This window comes from Melozone crissalis, unplaced genomic scaffold, assembly GCF_028551555.1.
Source record: "Melozone crissalis strain CALT ecotype California unplaced genomic scaffold, PUWL_Pcris_2 ptg000004l_1, whole genome shotgun sequence".
Classification (NCBI taxonomy): domain Eukaryota; kingdom Metazoa; phylum Chordata; class Aves; order Passeriformes; family Passerellidae; genus Melozone; species Melozone crissalis.
The window spans coordinates 18,710,451-18,735,566 of record NW_026535782.1 but is presented as its reverse complement, the minus strand read 5'-3'; the positions used below and the strand labels follow the sequence as shown (position 1 = coordinate 18,735,566).

Here is a 25,116-nt window from a genome sequence, read left to right as displayed (position 1 = left end):
GCCGGCGCTCACCGGGTGTTGGCGTAGGCGGTGCCAAGAAAAATAAAATCACTGCGAGTCTCTCCGATCGCTCCGCAAGTCAAACCCGCGGGCTTCAGAGCCCTGCACCGGGCAGAAGGGAGAGAACAGGCGAGGCAGCGCGGCTCCCACAAGCGACACTTTGTCTGGCTTCCAGCGAAGCAGCGACAAAACCCCCGACGCGCGAACAATGCCCGCGGCCCCGTCGCCGCTCCTTGCCGGGCCGCCGGCGGACACCGTCTCCCACCGGGTCTCCGCTCTCAGTGATGTTTTTAGGCTGCTTTGTTCCCCGTGAAACGCCAGCCTTTTCACCCAGCGCCGGCGGGGAGAACCGAGCGCCCGCCTGGGAGACTGGGGACCGGCCCCTGCCCCATCCCCTGGCAGCAGCGGGAGACGCCGGAGCCGCAGCTCGGGCATCGGCCGCCCTTTGTTGTGCCCCCGGGAAGGGGCCGCACCCCCGTGCCCTGACGGGACCTGGGCTCCCAGCGCAGCGCCCACACGGGCAGGGCGCTGCCTTGGCTCCAGCGGGAGAGAGACGGCAGCAGCGCCCCGCGGGGCGAGCCCGCTGTGCCCGGGATGCGCTCCCCGCCGGCAGCGCCGCTCCTCGCCCCGCGCTGCCCCGCTCGCCTTCCCTTGCACTCACCCACGCCGTACTTCTCGTGCTCCGTGGGTATCCACATGCTCGCGGCGTGCGAGCGCCCGCTCCCCCCCCCAGCCCCTCCGCCAGGAGCGGCGCTGGGCGGCAAGCGCGTCCGCTGCCCGGGGCTCCCGCCGCGCTCAGCCGCGGCTGCCCGGCCCCAGCGGCGAAGGCATTGTTCGGGCGGGCGGACCGACTGAAGCGCGCTCGCCGCCAGCCACTTATATTCCCCGTCCCGCTGCACGCCGGGGAACGTAGTGCCTCGATGCGGCCGCGCCCCTCGCCGCCCGCGGCCGCGGAGAGACTACGAGCCCCGTCTGGCCCCGCGCTCCCCGCCGGGGCGGAGCGGGGCGGGGCGCGGCTCCCGGGGCCGCCCCGCGCCGGGCGGGCCGAGCGGCGGCAGCGGCGGCATGGCTGAATCCCGCGGGGCTGCGGGACCGGCGGCAAGGGGAGGTGAGTGCCCTGCGGGAGGCGTGCGGGTCTCACGCTGCGCTCCCCCGTTCCGGGATCCCGCACGGACGGCGGGACGGGGCTGGCGCAGCCTCCCTGGGATGGGGAGCGGCGGACACGTGTGCGGCAGCCGGAGCGCCAGGGCCCGGCGCGGTAGGGCTCGCCCGTCGCCCGTCGGAGCGGGGTTCTGCAGAGAGCCACGGACAGCCCCGTGCCCTCCTCCCGCTGGTCACAGCGACCTGAGTCGCTCTGGTCCTGCTGGTGCCCGTCCTTCCGCGTTTGGCACACGGAACTGCGGAGACAGGGAGAGTTTCCAACAGCGAGTCGGAGTGGAGAGGGAGCTGATGCCGGCAGCGCGGCAGAGCGGTGGGACACGGGGCTGATGGTCCGGGGAGCATTTTGGCTCCTCACATGCACAGAGATAGTGCAAAGCAGGCGGTGCACAGCGAGGAGCACACATGGTCCGTGGGGAGTTACTGCAGGGGTAAGCCAGGTGCCGTAAGCAGCAAGAACAGCAGGGTTTGGGGTTTGTGTGCTTGTCGAGAGGTTTGTGTGTCTGCACCCTCCTGGAAGGAGCTTAGCTAGAGCTCACCGTGGGTAAACCGCAAGAAATCCTCAGGCTACACTGGTCCTTCTAAGAGAAGCCTGAGTGTTCTGAGGCGGGAGCAACAGCTTGGGTTATATCTTCTGATCCTGTGGAAAGGCACACGAAGAATAAATGGAGAAAACAATAGTAATGATGCTGCTTTGCCGGGCTTACCAGGTACAAGTTGTCTCTAAAATGAGTGTGTCTGGTTTTAGAAAAGTGTTATCCAATGAAATCAATATTCTGAAGTGGTATCTAGACGTTTTATGGGTTTCTTTGGTTTGATCCAAATGAAAAAAAGTAGTTTAATGTTTTTGTAGAGAGTAGCTTTCAGTTTAGGTTGACTTTAACTTCTACTGTCAAGTCATTAATAGTGTGAAGGACACAATGAAAGGAAGTCATCTACAAGGAGGCAGTTTCAAACCTAGAGTTAGAGAACTTTTATTCTGTGTTTGGGCCTTTGATAGTGAGTGGTCTTTCAAGTGACATTTGTGTTGTTTGTCTAGTGTGTGTCCTTATTCTATTCATAAAAGTAATATCAATTTATGCTAGTAGTTAGAGCAGTACTCTTGCCTTATTTCTGTGCTTCAGTATGTTGGCATGAACCTCATACATGAAAAGCCAGACCCTTTTAGAGCATCGGCCCCTGGTGTAATTGCACCCGGAGGCAAAGCTGTGCTGTTCTAACTATTGGAAAGAACATGTGCCTGAGTCTGTGCAACTCTTCTGTGTATACATTGGTCTGTGTGCTAGAGATGATGAGGTTACCCTGAGGTTTTTTCAGATAACTCTTGTAAAGATATTGGCACCAGTTCAAAGAAAAAAAGGAATTTTTTGGCGGAAAATGGAAATTCAGAGGCCTGTGCTGTTTTCCTTTTACTGAGCACAAACACTGGTTGAAATGACTAATGGACTTTCTGTCTTTGCTCCCAAACTCACTTTGCATTTCCTGGCAGATCATTTGGAATCTCTAGGTAATGAAAAATGTAAAAATCACTGTTGAGAATCAAAATAATAGATGTCAGGCTAAATTAACTTTTATGTCTGCCTATAGACTTTCATGTCCATCCATGTGCTTCATCTCCCCATAAGACAGGTCTGCCAGCATGCTGGCTGGGAGTCATTAAATTTTGCTCCAGCCTTGTAACTGCTGTCTCTCATGTTAACCATGACTGACTTCAGCATTAACAACCTTCCCTTGGACAAAGGCAAGCATGTCCAATAGCTCAAGCAGCCTTTTCAAAATTATTTGTTTGCAACACACTTACTTAGGGTCAAGAGATCTTAATGGTATAAATCACATTTTCAATGGGCAAATAAATACCCCACCATAATATTTATTATTTCTCTGCCTCTGAACAAAATCTTTATTCATTCAGAAGTTTAAATTCTACAAAACTGGTCTCTCTAGCAACATCCTGTACTTGCATGTGCACCTGAGGTGTGTCACTTACTTGGAGGCAGCATCTAGGAAAATTAAATAATATACTATTTCCAGGCTTGCTGATTGTATTTACAGGAAAGTCTGTGGTTTTATATTCTAATCCAAGACAGTGTTGCTTTCTAGTGAGTTCCTTCCAGCAGCCTTCACCAAGTGGCTTTTAATAAATGTATCGCTGTCCACAGTACAGTTTGTTCAGTCCGCATATCAACACTTCTTGCAGCATCTGTCAAAGGATTTTAAAATGAGTATTTTTTCTGGAAGTGTGTCTTTCATTGTTGCATCAGTAGTCTGACAGTTACAGTTTCCTACTCAAGGTCTTCTTGTGCTCAAGTGCTTTTGAGCACATGCTGCTGGGGTGCACCATGTCCAAGCACAACATGTTTGATTCCTTCCATGTCTCTCTCTTATACTCCATTTTTAAGAATATTCAGTTTACTCTGGAAAACAAAAGTTTGACTGGTCTTGCACATCTTCTTTTTTTTTCTTGTTCTACCTAGAAGATACTCCAGTGAAAGCTGGTTTGTTCCTGATAGTACAGCCATTCCTTCTTTTGCTCAACTCTCTAAGTTCTGTTAAGGATGCTATTAGAGCTGCTCAACGCAGTGGGCTCTGGAGAGCAGGGTTTTCTCTTTCCTCATCTCTGACAAGCAGCCCCATGTACTCTCAGACCCAAAAGATTTCTCCAGGTTAATGGATGCATTCCTTGTTAGATTCACAAGCACTCCCATGTTCACAGGCCACTTCATGTATCAGTGCGGGTTCTTAAGTCTGTTTAACTCCATTTCATAAAGTATACAAAATTTCACTATCACCTTCAGATCCCGTCCACAAGCACCCTCAAAAATACCATAGTACATATGATAGTCACACATTTCCTCTTTCCTATCAGTGACAAAAGTTCATCTTGACCCTGTTCAAGTATGTGTGAGTAGTTCCTTTAATGCCATTAGTTCCCAGATTGGCAGAGACAACTTACTGTCTGTTTTCACCTGCTCATTAACATTTCTGTGCAATCTACCATGTCTATTGTTATTTGTTGTTTCTTTTATACTGAATAGTCCTTAACCAAATAACTGATGGACTAGATGCCTTCCCAGCCCCTGCTTCCTTACACTACCACTCCTATTCACATCAGGCTGAGTGCTTTACTTCTTTCCTCTCTAAAATACCCACAGAATGCACGGTGGTGAGTGGGGAGCTGCTGGCTGCTCGTGTCTGTGGGTGAAACCTCCAGCAAGGTGGCAGAGCAGCCATTGCCCCAAGCACAGAGCTGCCCCGAGCACAGAACAGCCTCTGAGCACAGAACTGCCCCAAGCACAGAGCTGCCCCGAGCACAGAGCTGCCCCTGAGCACAGAGCTGCCCTGAGCACAGAGCTGCCCCCGAGCACAGAGCTGCCCCGAGCACAGAACTGCCCCTGAGCACAGAGCTGCCCCGAGCACAGAGCTGCCCCCGAGCACAGAGCTGCCCCGAGCACAGAACTGCCCCAAGCACAGAGCTGCCCCGAGCACAGAGCTGCCCCTGAGCACAGAGCTGCCCTGAGCACAGAGCTGCCCCCGAGCACAGAACTGCCCCAAGCACAGAGCTGCCCTGAGCACAGAGCTGCCCCCGAGCACAGAGCTGCCCCGAGCACAGAGCTGCCCCCGAGCACAGAGCTGCCCCGAGCACAGAACTGCCCCGAGCACAGAGCAGCCTCTGAGCACAGAGCTGCCCTGAGCACAGAGCTGCCCCTGAGCACAGAGTTGCCCCGAGCACAGAGCTGCCCCCGAGCACAGAGCTGCCCCGAGCACAGAACTGCCCCAAGCACAGAGCTGCCCCGAGCACAGAGCTGCCCCCGAGCACAGAGCTGCCCCGAGCACAGAGCTGCCCCCGAGCACAGAGCTGCCCCTGAGCACAGAGCTGCCCCGAGCACAGAGCAGCCTCTGAGCACAGAGCTGCCCTGAGCACAGAGCTGCCCCGAGCACAGAGCAGCCCCCGAGCACAGAACTGCCCCGAGCACAGAGCTGCCCCCGAGCACAGAGCTGCCCCCGAGCACAGAGCTGCCCCGAGCACAGAACTGCCCCTGAGCACAGAGCAGCCTCTGAGCACAGAGCTGCCCCGAGCACAGAGCTGCCCCTGAGCACAGAGCAGCCCCCGAGCACAGAACTGCCCCGAGCACAGAGCAGCCTCTGAGCACAGAGCTGCCCCCGAGCACAGAGCTGCCCCTGCTCATCTCCTCATTCTGGAGAGACCCTCAGACCTTGGCCTGATGAGCAGCCCACGTGTATCTGCCCGTTTCTGTCTCATGGGTTTAGAGGTTGATGTCCTCTCAGTTCCCTTCCTTGAAAACCCCCACCTGTTCCAGATGATCACACATGGTGTTGCATCCTCATTGTTTTCCCACAGGGCACTTTGAAGCATCCAGAATACCACTGGTGATATCTCAGGTTATATCTTTGTGTGCTGTAGAGGATTTCAAGCCCTGACGCTTCCACCATACTGCAGATTTTGGACAGAGAGAGAAGAGAGTCCTTTTACTAGTAGGCATTATGAGCTCTGTAAAGGATGCAGTTTAATCATTGTGAACTGAACAATTAGCAATTACACCTGGAGGACAGGTTCACTAATTAATTCTGGAAGTGCAACGCAATTTATTTTAATATGATTACCAGAATGGATCTCCTAAAGCAGTATTATTTAAAAATGTTTAAAGAGCCTTTTTTGTGATTTTTAATTAAAAATCCAATCTCAAAGTAATTTTAAACATTTACCTGATAAGCAAGTGGATCTTTTGGAGGACTGGAAATTACTAAGTTATTGTTGTAAGAATCACCTTTTATGTGCTTTTCTGTTTGAAAATTGAAAAGGCAGAATCCTTTCATGTAACTGTTGCAGTAATATTTTAGAGGTTTTAGCCTTCACATCACATTTCTTAAATAACTGACGATGGAAGAATATACAAGTGAAGCTAAATATTTCATTAAACAGGTCACAATGGCTTAATAAAATAAGTGATGGATTGTATTGGTTGGTAATAGAGATCTAAAGTGCCCATGATTGCTGCCATAATTTTACAAATAATTGTGTTGTAAATGTGCAGTGTATTTTATCTGAAGACAAGGGGCATCCCTACACGTCAGCACGAATGCATAATTTCTGTTAGCACAAGGCATAGGATATGTTGTATTCCCCAAAAATACCCAATAAAGATTTGCTATTTGGTTTTCTCTGAATTCAGAAGACTTTCATAGCTTAAAAGCAAAGATGGATGGCCTTTATCTTTCATTTATATTTTAAAAAAATACTTATTTCTGGTATGCTAAGCCACTTCTTGCCCTCTCAGTAGCAGGTAAAGGCTTTGATACATGAACAAACTAGATAGTATCAGCTCCTCTATACTCTAACCAGAGCTCATTTAGAAGTGAGCTGCTGCAGACTGCCTGGTGAGCAGGTACAAGCTCAAACATGGTAACTTGTTTGTGTGTTAAAGCCTCCCAGTTCTTTGAAACCTCTGCTCAGTCTTGCAGTTACTGGCAGTGGAGTAAGAATGAGTGGTGTTCCATCAGTCCTCAGACTGACGAGGACCTTTAAACTGTTTCTGTATGGGAAAATATCTAGTTCTTACCCCAAAAAAGGGTTTCTCATCACTTGAACAAATAATAGATGTGGACATGCTTTATTTAGATGTAGAGGTATAGGCTAGAGAGGTGCTTCAAGTGTTCTGAATGTTCTGAGGGTAACACAGATGCCAGGATAATTTGTTATTCCTCTTGAAACACCTTGTTCACTGCTTTGTTTTTCCTGGGGAGTCCTGGTTTTCTGGAAGAGCACGAAGTTGTAGATTCTTGTAGCAATAATGACTGCCACAGGGTCTGCTTGACATATAAACAGATCTTAGAGTTCACCCTTTGAGACTTCAGCCTGCTTTCTTGATGAAGGGGTGTAGGGTTTAAACTAGCACATGGTTGTATATACAAACAGTAGGAAAGGAAGAAAAAACTTAATTTTTTATTATGAAATTGAATGCATTTGAATGAATGAATTAATGAATGAAATGAAAAATTAATAATTATGGAATTACAAGCATTAAGTATCTTAACTTCAGTATAGGGTAAATTTGTCTATCCAAAGAGCCTTCATAACCTTTCCCAGCCCTGTGTGCTTCCTTCCACCATGTCCTGTCCTGAAACCTTTGCTAGAACTCTACAACTTTGTGTGACCATTTATATCCTAAAACTGCAGTTGTTCCCAGTCTCTGAGGTTTTCGCTTCACATTCTCATCCACAAACTCCCAGCAGGCTGAATCTGGGAGAAAAGCCTGAAAGCATGTGAATGTCTTTCTGTGGGCTTTTTAAAGTAGCTTTAAATATTGCATCAATAAAAGCCTCACACAATGGAGGAAAGAACATGACATTCAAGAAGCGGGAGAAAAAAAATGTGGTGAGTTTTGTACAGCTTTAAAGCAGGTCTGTGCCTCTGAAGAGCTGGGCACATCATCCTGAGCAGTGTCTCACTGAAATCAGGGAAATATGTTTGTAAAAGTCTGGGTTCTTTGCAGAGTTATTGTCAGTCAATAATTAATTACAGCCACTTGAATAGGAAAAGACTAGTGTTCAATGACCTGATGATTGTTATATTAAATAATGCATTAGTCAGTACCACTAAAACCACAAAACCAGACTGAAGTTGTGCTGTGGCATCTCTGCCTATGTCAAGGGGCAGGTTGGAACTAGGTGCTCTTGTAGGTCCCTTCCAACCCAAACAATAGCAGTACATGTTAATTTTAATGTTTCCATAGGAAATGGTATAGCTGCAGTAGTCCAATCATTGATCCCAAGACCTGGTTTTCCAGCAGGTGTTTCCATTATCACTGCTTGTTTGCCATTCTGTCCTGATATGCTGCTGTAGTAGACCTTTAAGTTAGAAATTGTAGTAGGTGTTTTGTCAGTGGCTGCAGTGGTCCACAGGCACCTGTCCTTTGTAATACATTTCCACTTTGTTTCTTGAAACTTGCCTTTTGATTTTTTTCCCTTTTGTTTTCGCTGGACCTTTCACTGGACACTATCTTCCAATTTGTCTTTTTTTTTAATTTTGTGTATTTTTCTCTGATATTTTTATGACTCACAGGCAGTGGCCAGTGTGAAATGGCCCAGCTGGTTGTGTTTGATTCTTGCTCATTGAGATGTCATCTTCCCATTTGTCTTTGGGGACTCTGTACCCAAGGAGTAGCCACTTGCCCTGTGTGGTTGTAGCAGGTTAAACACCTTCTCTTTATCCCTCTGGTGTAGAAGCACTATAACTTTACATGCCATCTGTTTCAACCTCATGATTTTTTTGTGGTATATTGTGTCTCTGTTACCTGAACAAATGATAAGGCACAGCAGAAGAAGGTGCCACTGTCCCTGCAGCTACACTGCACGGTTTGGCATTTCTGCTCACGTGAAGTGAGTGCTCGCACACTGAACAGCCCCTTGGTTTAGACCCAGGCATTTCTGTTCAGGGTTGGGATGCATTTTTCATATACCTGGGCTCCAAACAAGCCCTGTTCACATGCTCTGAAACTGGTCTCTAAAGCCAGCCAGTGCACAAAGCAGCTGAGAGTGACGGGGGCTGCAGGACTCCTGTGAGGGTCAGGGCTGTGCTGGGGTGCAAGAGGAGAGTCAGGGCTGGTGGGCAGCATGGGGAAGCTGGCACAGCACCCTCCCACCCAGAACCTCGTGCCAAGTTCCTGGCATGTGGCTGTGAGTCCCATGGTGGAAGTGCACAAGGCTCACAATATACACACAACAGCAGGTTGTTAAACAAATGTGTGCAGTTCTAAGTGATGCTGCTGCCAGAGGAGCATTTTGCTAGCATTTGTCCTGACCAGTGTGCCAGCACCGAAATTTTATTATGACTCTGTAATGCATGAATAAATGAGGTAGAGCTTTTTCTCTAAAGACCAGTATGTTAAAAAACCATCCTGCTGGAGGTTTTAATTTGATTTTGTCTTATACAGAATGAAAACATGGTGTATTTTTATTATTTATTATTACTGTACTAATTTAATGTTCAGGACCCTACATGTATTTATACAGTTAGTAAAATGTTGCCTGAAGAATATGAACAACTTGTATCACTAATTCAAACATTCTAATTCTGTTTCTTGATGAAGTTAATTTTAATTATTGTATCATCCATGTCCATGAGCTGCATTAGTAGTATCAGCAAGCATATATCATACTTAGGAAGTCAAGATTTGTGTTATATGTTTAATGAATGCACTGAGACAGTATCACAAAAATATTTATTTCAAACTCTGGGACAAAGAATAATCTTATAAAAGTTTTGTATAGCTTGCTGTGAGATGTCTCTGGGATCTATAAGACATAATTATTTGAGCCCTGACTTAAAAATACTTTCCTCTCAAAATAATTTTCAAAAGTGTATGTGCAAAGAGTATAAATAGTGGATTATTTGAAGTACAATCAAAGCTTTGTTTTCCTGAATCATGATATCAGGCTGAAGTATGTTGATTCACATCACTGAACACTATAATGAACTTTCCCTTTGAGCCACTGTTTTTCCAGTTTGAATACCAGTTTATGGAGGTTTGATTCTAAAAGTAGAAACAACTTATTTTGCTACTTTCCATCTGGAAAAGGTGCAGTTCACTGAGAAAGCAGCAACAGACCACAGAGATTCTAACATCACAGGGCCTCTTCTTCATACAGATTCTTCATTAAGTATAAAATTCACTTGGTTCAGCCTTGAAGGCTCTCTGTGTGTCAGGAAGCTCAGTCAGAATATCTGAGAGAGATTTCAGCCTGTTCTGTCAGTATGACACCCACACACACAAGGATGCCAGAAACAAGACCTCTCAGGATGCATTTTGAGGTTAGTTCTAATTTGTATGAGTCTGAAAAAATTTAAGTGCTATTTAAAATAAAAGTTTGACACTATTTGCAGTTGTTTTTTTCATATAGTTGCCTTTTTCAAGGAAAGTCTACCAGTGGAAAAGTTGTAAACACTGCAATGCAAATGTTTTAGTTAGGAGCATGGCAGAAATTCCCATCATAATGGCATGGGGGTGTCAGGAACTGCTAAAGCAGGCTTTATGTTTTTAAGGCAAATCACACAGCCTTTCCTGTAGTTACAGAGAGTAAAGTAATTGTTAAAAAGACCACGAGGCAATTCTTTTAACATCAAAAGGATAAACGTGCTTGGAAATTGAATCCTGCTAGAGGAAAAGAACATGTGACAAGAAAAGGAAAATCCTTGTAATAAAGCATTATTGATCACTACTGAATGATCACAATAAAAAGAAGTGAGTAATTAACCTGCTTTACATAGCAGTGCTGGCATAGAAGTTACTAGGCTTCATACAGTATTTTTAAAGGCACTGCAAAGACAAATTATAGCAATGAAGTATTACTGTCCATGTTAAACACATTGTTAAGACCCCTCCTTTCTGGGAGAGCTGAGGTCACAGGCACAGAATATGTAAAGTAAGACGTGCCTTTTTCCAGTTTGCTGCTCTTTGCAGAGGGTTAAGCAGAACAGTGGCAATGGTAACAAACACAAGTACTACATTTGCATATACATGTTTTACCTTGTGATGCCTTCCAGTATGTATTTTTAACATGTATTTAATTATGGTCTAGAGCACCTTGACACAAAATTGTGCATTTTTTTTTCTCTTCTTTTTTTCCCCAGGAGTTTTCATATGAAAATAGCAGAAATGCAATCTTTATACCTTAAATTTAAACAGCACTGTTTATGCTTTATTATGATGTCTTTGGTATGCCTTTTTACTAAATAGCAAGTTTAACAGAAAAAAAGCTGCTAATTTTTGTTAGATAGATTTGGGAGATAAGTACAAAAGAAGAGCCTGGATGATCCCTTTTGTCCTTCCATTTCAGATTCTTCAGTTGGATATTTTCTTCATCTTCCTTGTAACTCAACATTCTGAGTTTCAGGCTACATAATTACTGTGTTAATCTTTCCAGATAATAGTCTAGGGTTTAATCATTGCTTCTAATCCCTTATTTTAGTAGATAATGTGGATCTCAGCTCTCCATGTCTACCAAGTCACATGATCACACTAAACAAGGAAAGGTAAACAGAAAATTTGTTTAACAATAGCCATAAGAAATCACAGAAGCTCTAAAAAGTATAATACAATTATTCAGTATATAATGCTGAAGTAGATAAGTGTTCTTTCATATTTGTGACCAAAATATAAAACCCTCATTTTAGTTACCCTAATGTAAGTCTCTGTCATTTACCCAGGAATGAGGCATTATACAGCTCTGAACCTGCTGTAGTGTGTTAAATATTTATAAATTGCATGTTAACATCAGCACTTAAATACTGTTATGAGTACTTACTGGGGTCACTTCCATTAGTGTGTGTGTGTGGGCATGTGTCCCTCTGTGTGAGAACAGTAGGTTTGCTCTGGCCTTTACAGATGTGGGGGTTTGTCTGGGCTCCAGCAGAAAGACAACAAGCAGTGGCATGTATCTGCTGCTGAACTGGGCAATAATCTAGTCTATTATTTAAACATGATCTTATTGGCAAGCACATTGGTTTTGTTTTATTAAAATTCCAGCACTTCACATTTTTATTAATCACTTTACCAGTGCTATTCAGTTGTGTTCTGGTGCCTGTGCTGCAGTGCCATGGCAACACTTGTTAATGCTAATGAAACTGCACCATCCTGAGCTCCCCGACAGAGCAGCCCTGTTAAATATGGCTATTAAGCACAGTTGTATTTCTGTTGGTTCCAGCTCCCAGCAGACACCTGCTCTGCAGAAACTCTGTTCTGAGTTATTAGGATTCGGTAACTTACAGCTTTTCTTAAAGCTGTCATTTAACTTTTTAACTGGAATCAAATTCTCATATTCCTAGACAGCAAATGCTACAGAATATGTACAGTGTCTGTAAAACTGACAAGCTTTAGCAGTAGGATTAAGTGTTCTTTTGAAGTGCTCATTTGCATTCAATGAAAAAACAAGCAGGGCTGGGACTGATTGATCTTGGGGGAAGCTACAGGATGTGTTCTCCCCTAGAGCACATGGACATTTTAACTAAATATCATTCATAGTGTGTTAACAAGCAGAAGTAATAGGTAAATAATTCCTCATGAACTCAGACTTAATTCAACTTAATAGAAGTACTTGAGGGCTTTAATATATTGAGGTAGGAGATGATTATGTACATCAATTCTTCTTTCATTAGGAAGCATATTTGCATGTAGTATTGGTGAGGACCATGACAGGGTGTTTTATTTTCATTATTCTGAGTTTTGGCTTCGAATACTGTTTATTTGGCAAGTCATTAGTCGTCCATCTTTTGTGCTCTGGAAAACAAAGGAAATATCCTGTAATCAGTGTAAAATTGCTTCCAAGAATATGACCACAAATTAGGGAATGCTGCTGTGCCAACAAATAGATGCTGCAGTGCCAAGGCTGCAAAACAGGGAAGCTGTCATGTATGTATTTTGAGTGTCACGCCCATCCTTCTCCATACTCTTGCATCATCTCAAAAACAATTGATTCCAAGACAAAGCTTTAAAACTGCTCATTTCTTAAAGAGTTTTAAATGCAGCACTCTTTTGTGCAGAATTACCTATAGGAATACAGGTAGTTTCCCCAATGTATTCTTCAGTGGGGTTTGGTCATTTTGGCTACTAAATGGTTTTGCCATGTGATCAGTGAGAATTTGGGGGAGGGTGCTCAGCCTTTTTGTTTCCCATTCAGCATCTGTTGGGCTGCCAGCGTGGAGTGCCAGGTTTGCTAGGTGTCTTTTGTTTTCCTGTCATTCCTTCTTCCCTTTGTTCTTTATGTGTCTAAAAATCTGTCTTTTGCTCCTTATTTGGACTCCTGTATTCACCAGTATGTCTTTGTTGTGTTCATTTTTGTTTTAGGATCATTTCAAGTTCTTGTGCTAATCTCCTCATAATATTAACCAGCTGTATTAATGAGATAATAAAGCAGATTTGTTGGTAATGAATTGATCCATTCAACTATTGGATTTAATTAGAAAGACACTTAACATTCCAGCAGATGTTCTTATGTTGTTTCATTATCCTTGTGTTACCAACAGTGGGATATTTACATTGTAAAGTCCTCAGCCTAAGGCCTTGTTGCTGTGCCATAGACTACAAAAAATGATAGGAAACCCATAAATATGTCTTAAGCAAATTTGGATTAATTCCTTTTTCATAATTTCAATTCTCAGACTTTGCAATGCCTTGAATTTTCAAAGTATTCTTCATTTAATAATAAATCGATTAATCTGTTTTAAAATAGGTTGATTTCTTCTTCCCTAGTTAAAATCTCTTGTCTTTGGACTTACTTCCTTTTCCTCTCGTCCTGTGACTCGCACACTGTGGCAGGCTTATGCTAAAATTGTGTGAGACAGCTGAGGCTGTAAAACTGAGGAGGTTCTGTTTCACCCTACTGCTGCTCACCGTGCACTCCTTAGTTTGCTCTTGCCCTTGGTGGACTCTTGCGGCAGCATTTTCAACCTTCTTGAGCAAAAAGGAAGGAAGGAATGGTTCATAATGGTAAAGAGCTGGAGTGACTCATCCGAGGATTTGGCAAGCCTGGGAGCCAGCACAGAAGGGCAATGGCAGATGGGTAGGAGTGGTGGGATAAGGTGGAGAAAGTCAGGATAATGAGACATCCCTGTGCTTCTTGGTGGCACCAAGTGGTTACACTGGGGACCATCTCTGGAGACCTTGCCTTTCAAAGCTCCCATTCAAAAGCCAAATCTTTCCTTCCTTTTCTTCCTGATAATAATATCTGTTGTGTTGGCCAAAGAATTGCCTTGCATATTGCTTTGTGATAATTGCATGTGTGATTGTACAGGTGGAGTGCACTGCCTGCCCTGCTGTAGCTGTGTTATAACTGTGTGGGTGGAACATTTACTTAATTGTGCAAACCAACATTGGTTTGGAGCTTAGAATAATTGTATTCAAAAGTAAAAATGTTCCAGTAAGGAAAATTAATCCATTTTCATCTTGTTGCTTCACTAGCTGTGAAGATTAACTAGTATATATTATAACAATTCTTAAAATAAAATGAAGCCATATAATTTCTATAACAGGCAGCCTTTTTTAATTTACTTTTTTTTTCCTCACTGTTGTAATGGTGTATACAGTCCCTGTGCAGAGATCAGAAATCCATTGTACCGGGTATCCTGTGGGTGCTTATTAAAAAAAAAAAAAACAGTGCTTATTCTAGTTTTGAAGGTAAACTGTTTTCTATACCATCTCATTCTCAAATACCTTCAAAGTATTTATTTCATTTTCCCCTGAAGAACTTGGTGTACATCTTAGTTTTAGTTTTCAAAGAAGGTATTCCTCTGTTCTCTTCATTCTACTAATCTACCTTTTTTAGCTCTGAATTAGCTGTTAAAGACCATAGTTTTATCTGTCCTGTTAAAGGTTGAACAACGTGGTGTCAGCTGCCAATTCTGTGACTGAGAAAGGAATTTTCTTATTTTCTGAGTTCAGAGGGCTTTCTGTGAAGCCTTTGGGATGTCCCGTTGCATAGCAGCCATGCTGCTTTTCTATTAGACAGAGAAGAAAAACTCAGGGGCAACAACATGATTCATCCAAAATTTAATGGATGGGTTTATAAGGCTCTCTTCTCATAGGGAGTCTCATGAGTCCTGTGCTGTTCATCACAGACACAATAAGCAAAGGTGATGTATTTTGCTGTTAATACACCTTTTATTTTCCTAAGTGGTAAGCAGGAGGGCCAGCTGAAGCATTGCACGAAATCTCATGTTATTTGAGCAAACTGCACCCAAAAAAGTGCTGTGCAATGTTAACAAATGCAGAGTAACACAGGAGTGAACACACAAAGAATATGACCACTGACTTGTGCATTAACACCTGATTCACAACTTCAAAAACTGAATCATTTAAGAGAATTCAGTGGTTAATTCAATGATCCTTAAAGCAAGTGAAATACCAGAAATAAAAGGTAAATAGAGGAGAGATCAAAAAAGAAAAAAATCTGTGCTGATTTAGAAACATGTTTTCTTCCACTCTTGGACATTTTCAGGCTACCTCTTACCACATTACATGATGAGTAGAGTAGAACTAGCCTCAAGTTGGACCAGGACATCAAGGAATAAAGGAAAATTTTCATAAAATCATTCCAAAAATATGAAAGGTTGATGCAAGTTTTTGTAGGTGTTAAAAGACCAAGAATTTCAAATAGTGCAGGAATAAGTCAATGGAAAAAAAAAATAAAAGCTGCTTTTCTAAGGGGCTCATATAGCCTTTGACTAAAACTCTCCATAGTCAGACTTCTGGAAGACTATTCTATTTGTGTGATTTCTGTTTGTTTGGCCTATTTTTATACCATTCCTAGGTAATTGCTTCTCACCCTTGTCAGGCAGGGCACATGCACCAGGGGGATGTTTAATCCTTCTCTGTGAAGTTATTCTCATTGCAGTAGATTCTAAGAGAAAAGCTTGCTACTTTTCCCTCATTTTCAAATGTCTCTGCATGTAGGAGTCTTGGAGTCTGAGAATACATCTGAGAGGTTTTATTTCCCTGTTAGCCCTGAACTGTGCTATAGTTAACAGCTTTTATTCAGTACCTGTAGTCACTCTGCTCCAAATATAGAAACAAAATTAGCTGCTTTTGCAGAGATTTCAATATTATGCTTGGATTTATTTGTACTGTTTTGAGGTTTGTTCTACATTGGTCCAGTAAGTGCTGTGCTAAAGGCTGTACATTTGTTCAGCTCTGTGCATTTATTCTTTTGTTCAGTGTTTTTTGTAGCAGATGAGTATAAAGATATTTACATGGATTCCTTTTTCCTTCGCCTCTTCTTTTGAGTGCCTTCGAAAGAAATTGCATAAGCTTCTGCTTTTGCCAAACTGCTCTGATAGCCTAAAGTTATTCTCTTGTAGCATTAGCTACTCTGTTTGGGCAGCAAAAAAACCCTTCACCCCAGTTTATTCCTTTCATCAGCTCATGACTACAGTTAAAGACTGAGCAGTTCTGTTTTTCCAGCCCAAGCAGTTGCTATTCACAAGTCCCCTTACTAAACAAGGCTCCTTGTCCAAGTTTTCTACCAGTTCCTGCTGCACACACCTATCTGTTGAAAGTTGATTTATTGAGGCAGATAGGTGCTTATTTATTTGGATTTCTAATGGTTTAAATGGGTTATTACAAGAGAGCTACACCGAAAATTAGCAAAAAGCAGTGTTGCTCTTTGCTGGGTTAAGTTGAACTGGCTGACAGAATGTCGTCTTAGTTCACTTGGCATCAGCAATTGCAAAGGAAATTAGGTTCTACTTTTCTCAGTAAACATGGTGTAATGCTTCTTCAGGGAACAGGACTGACTGTATGTATGGACAAAGCTGGACTCTTGCAGGTACCACCAATTTTGCTTGGGAGATTTGACCCTTTCATGAGGATTGCTCTAGCACATGGTGTAGCCACTGCTGTTCTTAAAATAGGGCAAAATGGAACAATTTCTGCAATGCCAGTTTAATAAAGAAATTTCTAAGGGAAGAGAATGAGCTGAAGTGTAGACTAAATTATGAGAAGAAAAATGTTAGATTGTGCACAGCAGCTGCATTGCTCCAGGTAACACCATGCTCTGTGTGCTGCCATCCTTCCTCAGTGCTTGGTTTCATGTGAGAAATTGAAGTCAGTGTAACCCAGCCATCAGTGTTCAGTCAAGGCAGCGCCTTTCCAGGATGTTCTGTATTTCAGAAGTCCTAAGTAGAAGCCCGAACAGTTGTGCAGGACATATATATTTTTTCAGGAGCAGGTTAGAACTGCTAAAGGTGTGTTTCCTATGCTTTTATCCCCTTTACCACCTGTGGCTCCCAGCAGCTCCAGCTTGCCCTCAGTCCCCTGGGGCAGCCCCACCATTGAGCCACTGCCTGTGCTGTGGCTGCTGTGGAGCTCCTGTTCCTCTGCCTGGACACAGATTTGTCACAGAACTCACAGGGGCTTCCCAGGTCTGCCTCTCAATGGGATTCTCCAGCCCTTCTTTGGTTATTTCAGTGTCTTGGTAGAATGGGGGGTAGAGCCCTGATGCATTAACATATTCTCCTAGGAAAAAAGCTAAATTACTGTGATTTTTTTCATTATTTTTGAAATTTTCCATGTAAGCAAGTTACCAGAGTGTCAGATTTATTATACTTGCCAAAGTATAACATATATATGTGATTTTTGTTGGGTGAAAGTTATCTGGTAAAAATGAAAGTTCCTTTAACCATGTGTGTATTAAAATTCATGTGTGACAAAATAACAGACTTGAGAGAAGGCCTTTTTCTTAATTCTTCAGGTATCTTCAGAAACTGATGCCCAGGAGGTGCTCTCAGAATAGCAGGAGATGGTTTTGCACTGTGAGGGTGTCTGAGCCTGGCACAGGTTGCCCAGGGAAGTTGTGGAGTCAAAGCCATTTGCATGGTCCTGTGTGAGAATCCTCCTTGACCAGCTGACCTCCAGAGGTCCCTTCCAATCTCATCCATTCTGTCATTCTGTGAAATTTCATTTTTGTACAGAGGTGTTCATGGCACTGCAGGAGTCCAGAGACAGAGCTTATTCTCCTGCTGCACAAACTAACTTCATAATACAGAACACCCATGTTTTCAATTTTCAACTTCAAGAGGGCAGGAACATGGGAGCTTTTTTCTGTTTGCTTTTTGCTATCCAAAATTGATGTATCTAAAATTGAAGATACCTGTTGAAATTGACATCTGCTTCCAAGAGAAACCCTAACCCAAGACTGAGGTAGGATTAATTTGGAAAATGAACACCACATTTTACTTCTGGACAGCTGGAATTTGGTTAGGCTAATGGGGCCAACTGTTTAAGTCTCTTGGTCAGTGTGTCTTAATGAATTATACCAATTTGTGGAAGAGCTTATGAGTTTAGACCAGTGTTGTTGAAATGGGGAACACACACATGTAACCCCAGGACAGCATGTGGCAGTGAGTCACCTCTGTGTGGTGTCACCTGGAGAACCTGTGTCTGGCTGGTACAGTGTGGAACAAACAGGGGCCATTCACCTTTCCACATGGAGCCTGGCTGCCCCTTCCTCACCATCTGTACAGTTAGAAAGTGCTCCAGTGGGCATGAGCATCTGGTGGCAGTAACCTTGATCAAGGAAAGTCTTTTGTCATAGAACAGGGAATTAGATGTTAATGGGAAAAAAAGGCAAGACAAATGCATATCTTCAAGAGTCAGTCAGTATTCTGCAAAAAATAAAAGTATAATTGGGAAAATTAACATGCAAAACAGTTTGTGGTATGCAGTCTAAATCCTTCCTGACACTGAGCAATGTGGCTCAGAGTATCAGGGAGCCGCAAAGAGTGGCTTCATTCATATCAACAGGTAGATTGGATAGTGAGAAGAAGAAAAGTAGGTTTCCCATCATAAAATTTCTTTAGTGGTAAGCAGAGCACTTGTGTGTGACTGGCTTGGTGTCAGCTGGGAGTTTCATTTGAGAAAGACACCTGAGAACTGTCCTGTGCTGACCTCCCACTGTCCCCCTTGGAATCAATGCAGTCAAGCTGCTTACAAGCATCTTCTCCTCAAGTGATCCATGCAACAAAACCAAGACTCAAACAGGTTTTACATGTACTACCTAAAAGTACTCCAAGAGATGTACATTTATTTACTTAGTCCAAATTAATTTTTTTTTATTCTTATTTTAGATACCGAGTGTATTTTGGAGCCTCTGTCTCTGCCAGAAAGTCCAGGTGGTGTTGATGCAGTAGAAAGTTCTCCCTATGTGCCTTGTATTTTCTGCACAGAATGCTATGTCTTAGCAGAACAAAACCAGCTCCTGAAACACATGATTATTGAACACAAGCTCGTCATAGCAGATGTGAAACTGGTGGCAGATTTTAGAAGGTAAGGGTTATGTCATTTTAAATGAGTGTGTGTGTGTGCAGATGTTATTGAAAGCTTTGGAAAAGTAGAGATCATCTTTTTAAAAAGACATTGTGGGAGGATTTCTGCTTATGAGCCTTTTGCTGCTGGACTGTGGGGTTGTTTTCCTGTTTCCTTCCCTCTCCCTAGTGCCTAGATGTTGCTGGGACTAGTGAGCTCAGTTTTAGAATACTTGGCAATTCCTGTGTTTGGCACTTTTTAATATATCCAAGGGTCTTCTCAGGTCCTATCACTGATCAACAATTTGTGTGCAAACTAGAAAGCTGGTTTTTAGCAAAGCCCATTCCAGGCAATCAGCTTTCCTAATCTGGGGTTTTATTTGCGTAGGGCAAAACTATTTCTATTCCTGTACAATGTCCTAAAGCTGTGTATTGTACACAGAAGGTGCTCAGTACAGGATCTCTCACATTCTGGGATGAAATTTGTTTGTGCTGCTTTAAGGACAGTATTCCCCCATCAAAATGACATTTATGCCTTAACTATGCTTTACAGTACTGTGATCTGCACACAACTGTGGCTCCTTCTACACCTGTGTCATTGATCATCTCACCAGGGTCACATTTGGCTTTCTCTCTCTTAACTTCTCCAGTAGCTGGCATGGCCCCAGCTGGCTTGTAACTTCAGAGACAGGGTTCTTGCCTGGTATTTTGCTTTCCACAGTAATGTATGGGCCAGGAGGAAGGCTAGACAGTACCTTCCAGTCTGTAGATACTTCTGCTGTAGTATTTAAGTGTTAGACAGATAAATTCTCAACTAAAATGAGTTTTCTAGTAGGTCTTCTGTCACTAGTTACTAAGTCAAAATCAGGACCTTGTTTCTATCAAGACTCAAAAAAAAATGAAATAATACAATATAATTTAGGAAGAGAAATGTAAGCCATATAAATTAAATCCTTAATCAAATGTATGAGCTTAACGTTGCTTAAAATTGAAAACTGATGGTAGTTTTTGTTTGCTTTTCTGCTGAAGGCAGGCAGAAGGAGAATGTACTGTTCTTTGGAGATAGTACTAGTATCTTTGGGTAAGTGAAGGAATCAGAGCTGCTCAGTCATGGACCACCAGTCTCAGCGTGCTTGGGGGAATTATTTTGCATTAATAGAAATGTATTTTAAAATCACCCCTTCAAAAAGGGCCCATTTAGATTATTTTTGCTGCTAATGCAATTGGAAGGTAGCCAAATCTTGCAGAAAGTGGCCCCAGGACATGAAATGATGGAATTGTTGCTCTGAAGTGTGCTTTCTCTGATTTGCTGTATTAGTAAAATAGTCTAATACTATGCACAAAAAAGAGAATATATTCTGAAGTGTTGAACTGAGGTGAGGAAAATACAGGGATCAACTCTGTAAAGATAGTATTATTTTTATATTTAGCAATAAGTTACAGCCAGTCTTAGGAATACATTTCTTGACAGAACTGCAAGAAGTGGATAATCCATAAAGGACCAATGCTAATGGAAAATTTTTTTCTTTTCTTTTTAACTTTGAAGAATAAAGATAAGTTGGCATAAGGGCAGAGGGAAAAGAGATAAGGAGAATAAGCTTCTGCTTCATGAGTCAACATGATCACTCATTCTGGCTCCCTGGAAGTATCACAAGGCATTGGTTTTATCTGGTCATTGATTATTTGGGTTAAGTCTTATGACATGAAATCCCTTAACTGTAATTTCTGTGACACAGACAGTTATGGGCAGGTGAGTTTGTACCTGTGTTCATTTCTCTCAGAGCAAGGGAGAGACATTTATTAAATCTCTCCATTTGCACATTTATGTCCTAAAGCTCAAGGATGACTTAGTCTGGGAGAACTACAGTTCTGTTTAGCAGCTCTCTCAATGAGCATTGCAAACAGGAGCAGGCAGGGGAGAAGGAAAGGCTCACCTCTCACTCACTGACATCTGAGATGCTGCTGAAGGAGCCCCAGCCACGTGTGCTGGTTCCACTGTGCTCAGCTGTCTGCTGCACCACGGCTCAGTCCTCTCCATGTCAGAGTCAGCAGAGAAAGATGTGCTCATTCCTTGGCTGCTGCAGGTGAAGTCCTCAAATACATTAGGTGAGAATGGTAGAGGCAGTGTGAGCCACTATGGCATGTGATAGCTGTGGCAAGCAAATTTACAGATTGCACAAGTATTAAAAGCTGCAGCTATTTAAAAATGCTCTCATAATAATGAAAACCGATTTTTTAATTATCTTTTTCCTAATTTGGTGGCACAAAATATGAAGAAATCATTGAATAGCCTTTGCCTTACCAACTCTCACATGATTTATATCATATATGAGTATAAATTTAAGCAAGCATTTAGACATTTTAAGATTATTTTTTAGAGTAAAATTCTGAATAATTAGCACAAGAGTTGCTTGGTTCCCTTCATCATATAAATGAAGTGATGATTTCTCCTTGGTTAGACTGTAGCCTCCTAGTTCAGTGGAAATCTCATCTCAGTTGTGTTCTGTTGATGCAGCTGTAATACCAACAAAGATAGTACAGAATGGTTTTTAAAACACTGTAGTTGATGGGTTAAACTTTCAAGATGTGTTTAGGTCTTTTCTTATTCTGTCTGCTGTCTTACCCCCAGGTGTTCAGGGACTTCATTTTTCTGTCTTTCTAGTTGTCTGCCAAGCTACAGCTTTCACTGTAACTCCACAGGAGACCTGCCAAAACCTCACTTTTGTCAAGTTGTTGTTTTTTATTGAGTTTCAGCTTTCTGACTGCATCTTGCAGAACACAGAGCACAATATTTTGGGAATTTGAGAATGCTCTATAATATAGCTTTTCAGTAAAGATGCATCTGAGTGGCACTTCTTTAAGATGTGAATAGGTCACAGTGTTTATGCAAAGCTTGGTGCAAATCTGCTTATTGAGTTCTTCACATTGACAGCATGGTTAAACCCAGTTTAAGTGAAACTGAATTAATTTCATAAATTCGAAAACTAATGTGAAGGAAGAAAAAAGGGACACAGGAGTTAAAGAAACAAAAACACATAAGAATTTAGAGGATGAGAAAAACAAGAGCTAATCAATTTTTTATTACAAGTTTTTCAGTGTTTCCTTTTTCACTGATCATCTCCCCCTTATTTTTAAAGCTACATCCTGTACTGGAAGAGGAGGTTTGCAGAACAGCCTATCACAGACTTTTGTAGTGTGATAAGAACAAATTCAAAAGCTCCACTAGGTAAGTATGCTGCTTGCTCACTCTCTGGTGGGCAGATCATGGCATAATTTCTGGATAATATACTGCTGCTTTGATCAGCCAAGTGTGTCTGACACTAGGGCAGAAAACCACAGGAGTAATGTTTAACTCTTAGGCACATATCTAAACTTACCTTTTCCAAGGATTTGAAATTGTGCTGAGTGAGGATGAGATCAATAGAGGCATAAATGTGCTGTGAACTGGGGCCTGTTGCAAATCAAGGCCTGGAAGCAGAGCTGCTCACATCGTGCCTGGGGAGACCTTGGTACCCATAAAACATCAGTGATGGTCCTTCCAAAATGATGAGAAGCATTCCCAGTGAGCTGCCTTTGCTGATTTCACGCTGCCCACCTCCTGCACTGATGCTGCTAATTCTTCTTGGACATCAGGGCCACATCCCCCTTCCTTTGCCCTGTCACAGTGCTCCCTGTGTCAGGAGATGTCATCCTCACAGGAGCCACACAATTGTGCAGTTTCCTGGGCTCCAGCACAAGTCTGAAACCACAGTTCACTATTCTGCTGCATTGGTGTAGTAGCACATTCCATCCTTGGGACAGTGTTGACTGTGTGAAGGAAGGGTTTTTCTCAGAAATAGCTCTGATGCATTACTTTGGCTTTCCTTTTCTAACAGAAAAACACGGTTTACCTAAAACAGATAAAAACTTTAGGGCTTTTCTGCATCTTTAATTCTCAGCTGAGACCTTAAAAGAGAGGAAACGCTGCATACAGCTGGTATGAGACATAGTTAGAAAGTGGAAACTGAGTACAAAATGGATGAAAGTAATTTTTTTAATTATTTAAAGTAATTTAAAGAAAAGTAGCTCTGGAAAACATGAAAATCATTCCAAAAATCATAATTCTGTTTCTTTTACAAACACTTACCACTCAGTTTGAAAACTGCAAATCAAGCACCTGGAGAGCAGAATTATGAAATATCAATGAGCCTTCTCCCTCCCTCTCCCTCATCACCTCTCCCTCCCTCTCCAGAAAATTGTTCTTATCTTAACTCATTTTCTTTTGTATTTTCCTACATGCTGAGTAATTGTAATTCCTTTGAATAAAATTTGTTGCCTTCTTCAATTGGATGTGACCATAAATAGTAAAAAGGTTGCTAAAGATAAAATATCTATAAAATATATAATTAGAAATGCAAATTAGGCAAGTCTGAATGTATGGAACTGAACAGTTGTGTATATCCACAGGTGGAAAAATATTTGATGGTAAAAGGTAATGTGATAGATCAGAGCAAGAGGAGGATAAACCAAATTATGATAGCTTCTGAAAACTGACAGTTACTTAGGGAAATAACTGTTAAGATAAAATTAAAGGGTATTTCAAAATTCTTTCATGCTGACTTTAATCTGTAACCAATGTAAATGCTAATTGTTTTATGTATCCAGAAGAACCATCACAAAAATGAATAAAGCTGGTAGTGGAGAAAAGCTGTGCAGGACTTTTTCCTTCATACTCCAATATAAATATGCACAAACATTTAAACATGTTTCATTAAGTTATGAAATTAAAGTAACTGACTTTTGTAGGTTAAAAATCACATTCTTACATTGTTAATGTATTCCAAAGTCTTAGCACATAATCTGCCAGTAGTATCCAAAGCAGCTGCAACTTCCCATTCCTTACTCACACTTTCTAATCTCTTAACAGAGGAACAGGACAATTATTTTCTTTTATGTGATGTTTTACCAGAAGACAGGTTACTTCGAGAACAGCTTCAGCAAAAGAGACTGGTAAGAAATTATTGTTTAATTTTTTAAGGTAAACACTCCAATAGAATAATATATAATAACTTAGCAGGCATTTTAAAGTGAAAACATTTTTTGCAAGATGGCGAAATTCTGATTTTTTTTTTTAAGCTCATTTCTCTAGCTGCTGCACAACCATACACAAATCCCCTGTTTATAGATTTTTCCTTGGGATAAATGTACAGGTTGTGTGTCAGTGTTCCACACAAGTGGAGAATACACCCAGAACACTGAAAAAGGTTGAGTGTGCTGAACATTTTTCTGCTTGCAAGGATCTGCAATGCATCGACACACTATCTTTCATGTAATAATACATATCTAGGGAAATAAGCAAACTAGAACTTGGTGTGAGATACGGTGAGCAGAGAAGGTGATACTTACCTACAAAACCTTTGAGCAAGCTTTTTGTGTGCATTCTCACTCCCTCTCCCAGGTTTTGTTAATTCACAGTCTCATACAAGCACCATGGTGTGTGAGTGGTGTGTGAGTGGAGGAAGTCTGGCCAGTATTGTTTCTGTGAGATGGGAAGGACACGAAATGCCAGCTCTTGGGTCCACATGAACCATTCTGGTTCTTCTTGCCTGATGCCAACCTGTGGGCAGACCTTGCTGAACTGTTAGGCATTGTCAGTTCTGAATGGATGTCAGTTCTTCAAGTTCAACTCATGCTGACCAGCTTCCAGGAGTCTTAGGCCAGATTGTTGGCCAGTCAGTTTTTTTCTGGTTTCTTGTTTGAAATACACATCTGGAGTCAGGTTTTGCTGTTGGGCTAATTTAGAAATGTTACATGGTACATGGCAGCCTTATTGACCATCTCCTCATGTTAGGATGCAGGGAATTCCACTGGAGATGCACAGTACCCCGTGTCTGTACTGTGACATGTGAGAGTGCAGGCCTTGGGGTCTCTACATTCCTCAGTTTAGTGCCAGCAGCCATGTCCTGAGAATTGTCAACACAGGCCTTTTAACCCTTTGTTGTGCTGTTTCTTCTGGTATGTTTATATTACAAGTTTGTACATACACAGCATGCAAATAAAGACACAGTAAGTGATGTGCATTCAGAATGAAGGAGAACCTTACAAAACCCAAGTTCTAGTCCTAAGGAAATTGGGGTTGGCAGGCAAAATCCAGTTGGTTCAGCTAC

At 42.4% G+C, this 25,116-nt stretch overlaps 2 protein-coding genes across 5 annotated transcripts in view; one reads left to right on the top strand and one right to left on the bottom strand.

The window, feature by feature from the left end:
• The window catches only part of DOCK4 (dedicator of cytokinesis 4), a 223,559-nt gene extending 222,822 nt beyond the window's left edge, over positions 1–737 (bottom strand). For all 4 annotated transcript variants that reach the window (XM_054280760.1, XM_054280777.1, XM_054280769.1 and 1 more), the window contains exon 1: positions 662–737. In XM_054280760.1, coding sequence (XP_054136735.1) covers positions 662–698 — 37 coding nt within the window. In that variant the 5' untranslated portion in view covers positions 699–737. The remainder of the gene's footprint in view (positions 1–661) is intronic.
• A 326-nt stretch (positions 738–1,063) lies between these two features.
• Positions 1,064–25,116, top strand: part of ZNF277 (zinc finger protein 277) — a 42,611-nt gene continuing 18,558 nt past the window's right edge. The window contains exons 1-4 of the mRNA XM_054279485.1: positions 1,064–1,108; positions 18,794–18,992; positions 22,108–22,196; positions 23,877–23,959. Of these exons, the coding sequence (XP_054135460.1) occupies positions 1,066–1,108; positions 18,794–18,992; positions 22,108–22,196; positions 23,877–23,959 (414 nt within the window). The 5' untranslated portion in view covers positions 1,064–1,065. The remainder of the gene's footprint in view (positions 1,109–18,793; positions 18,993–22,107; positions 22,197–23,876; positions 23,960–25,116) is intronic.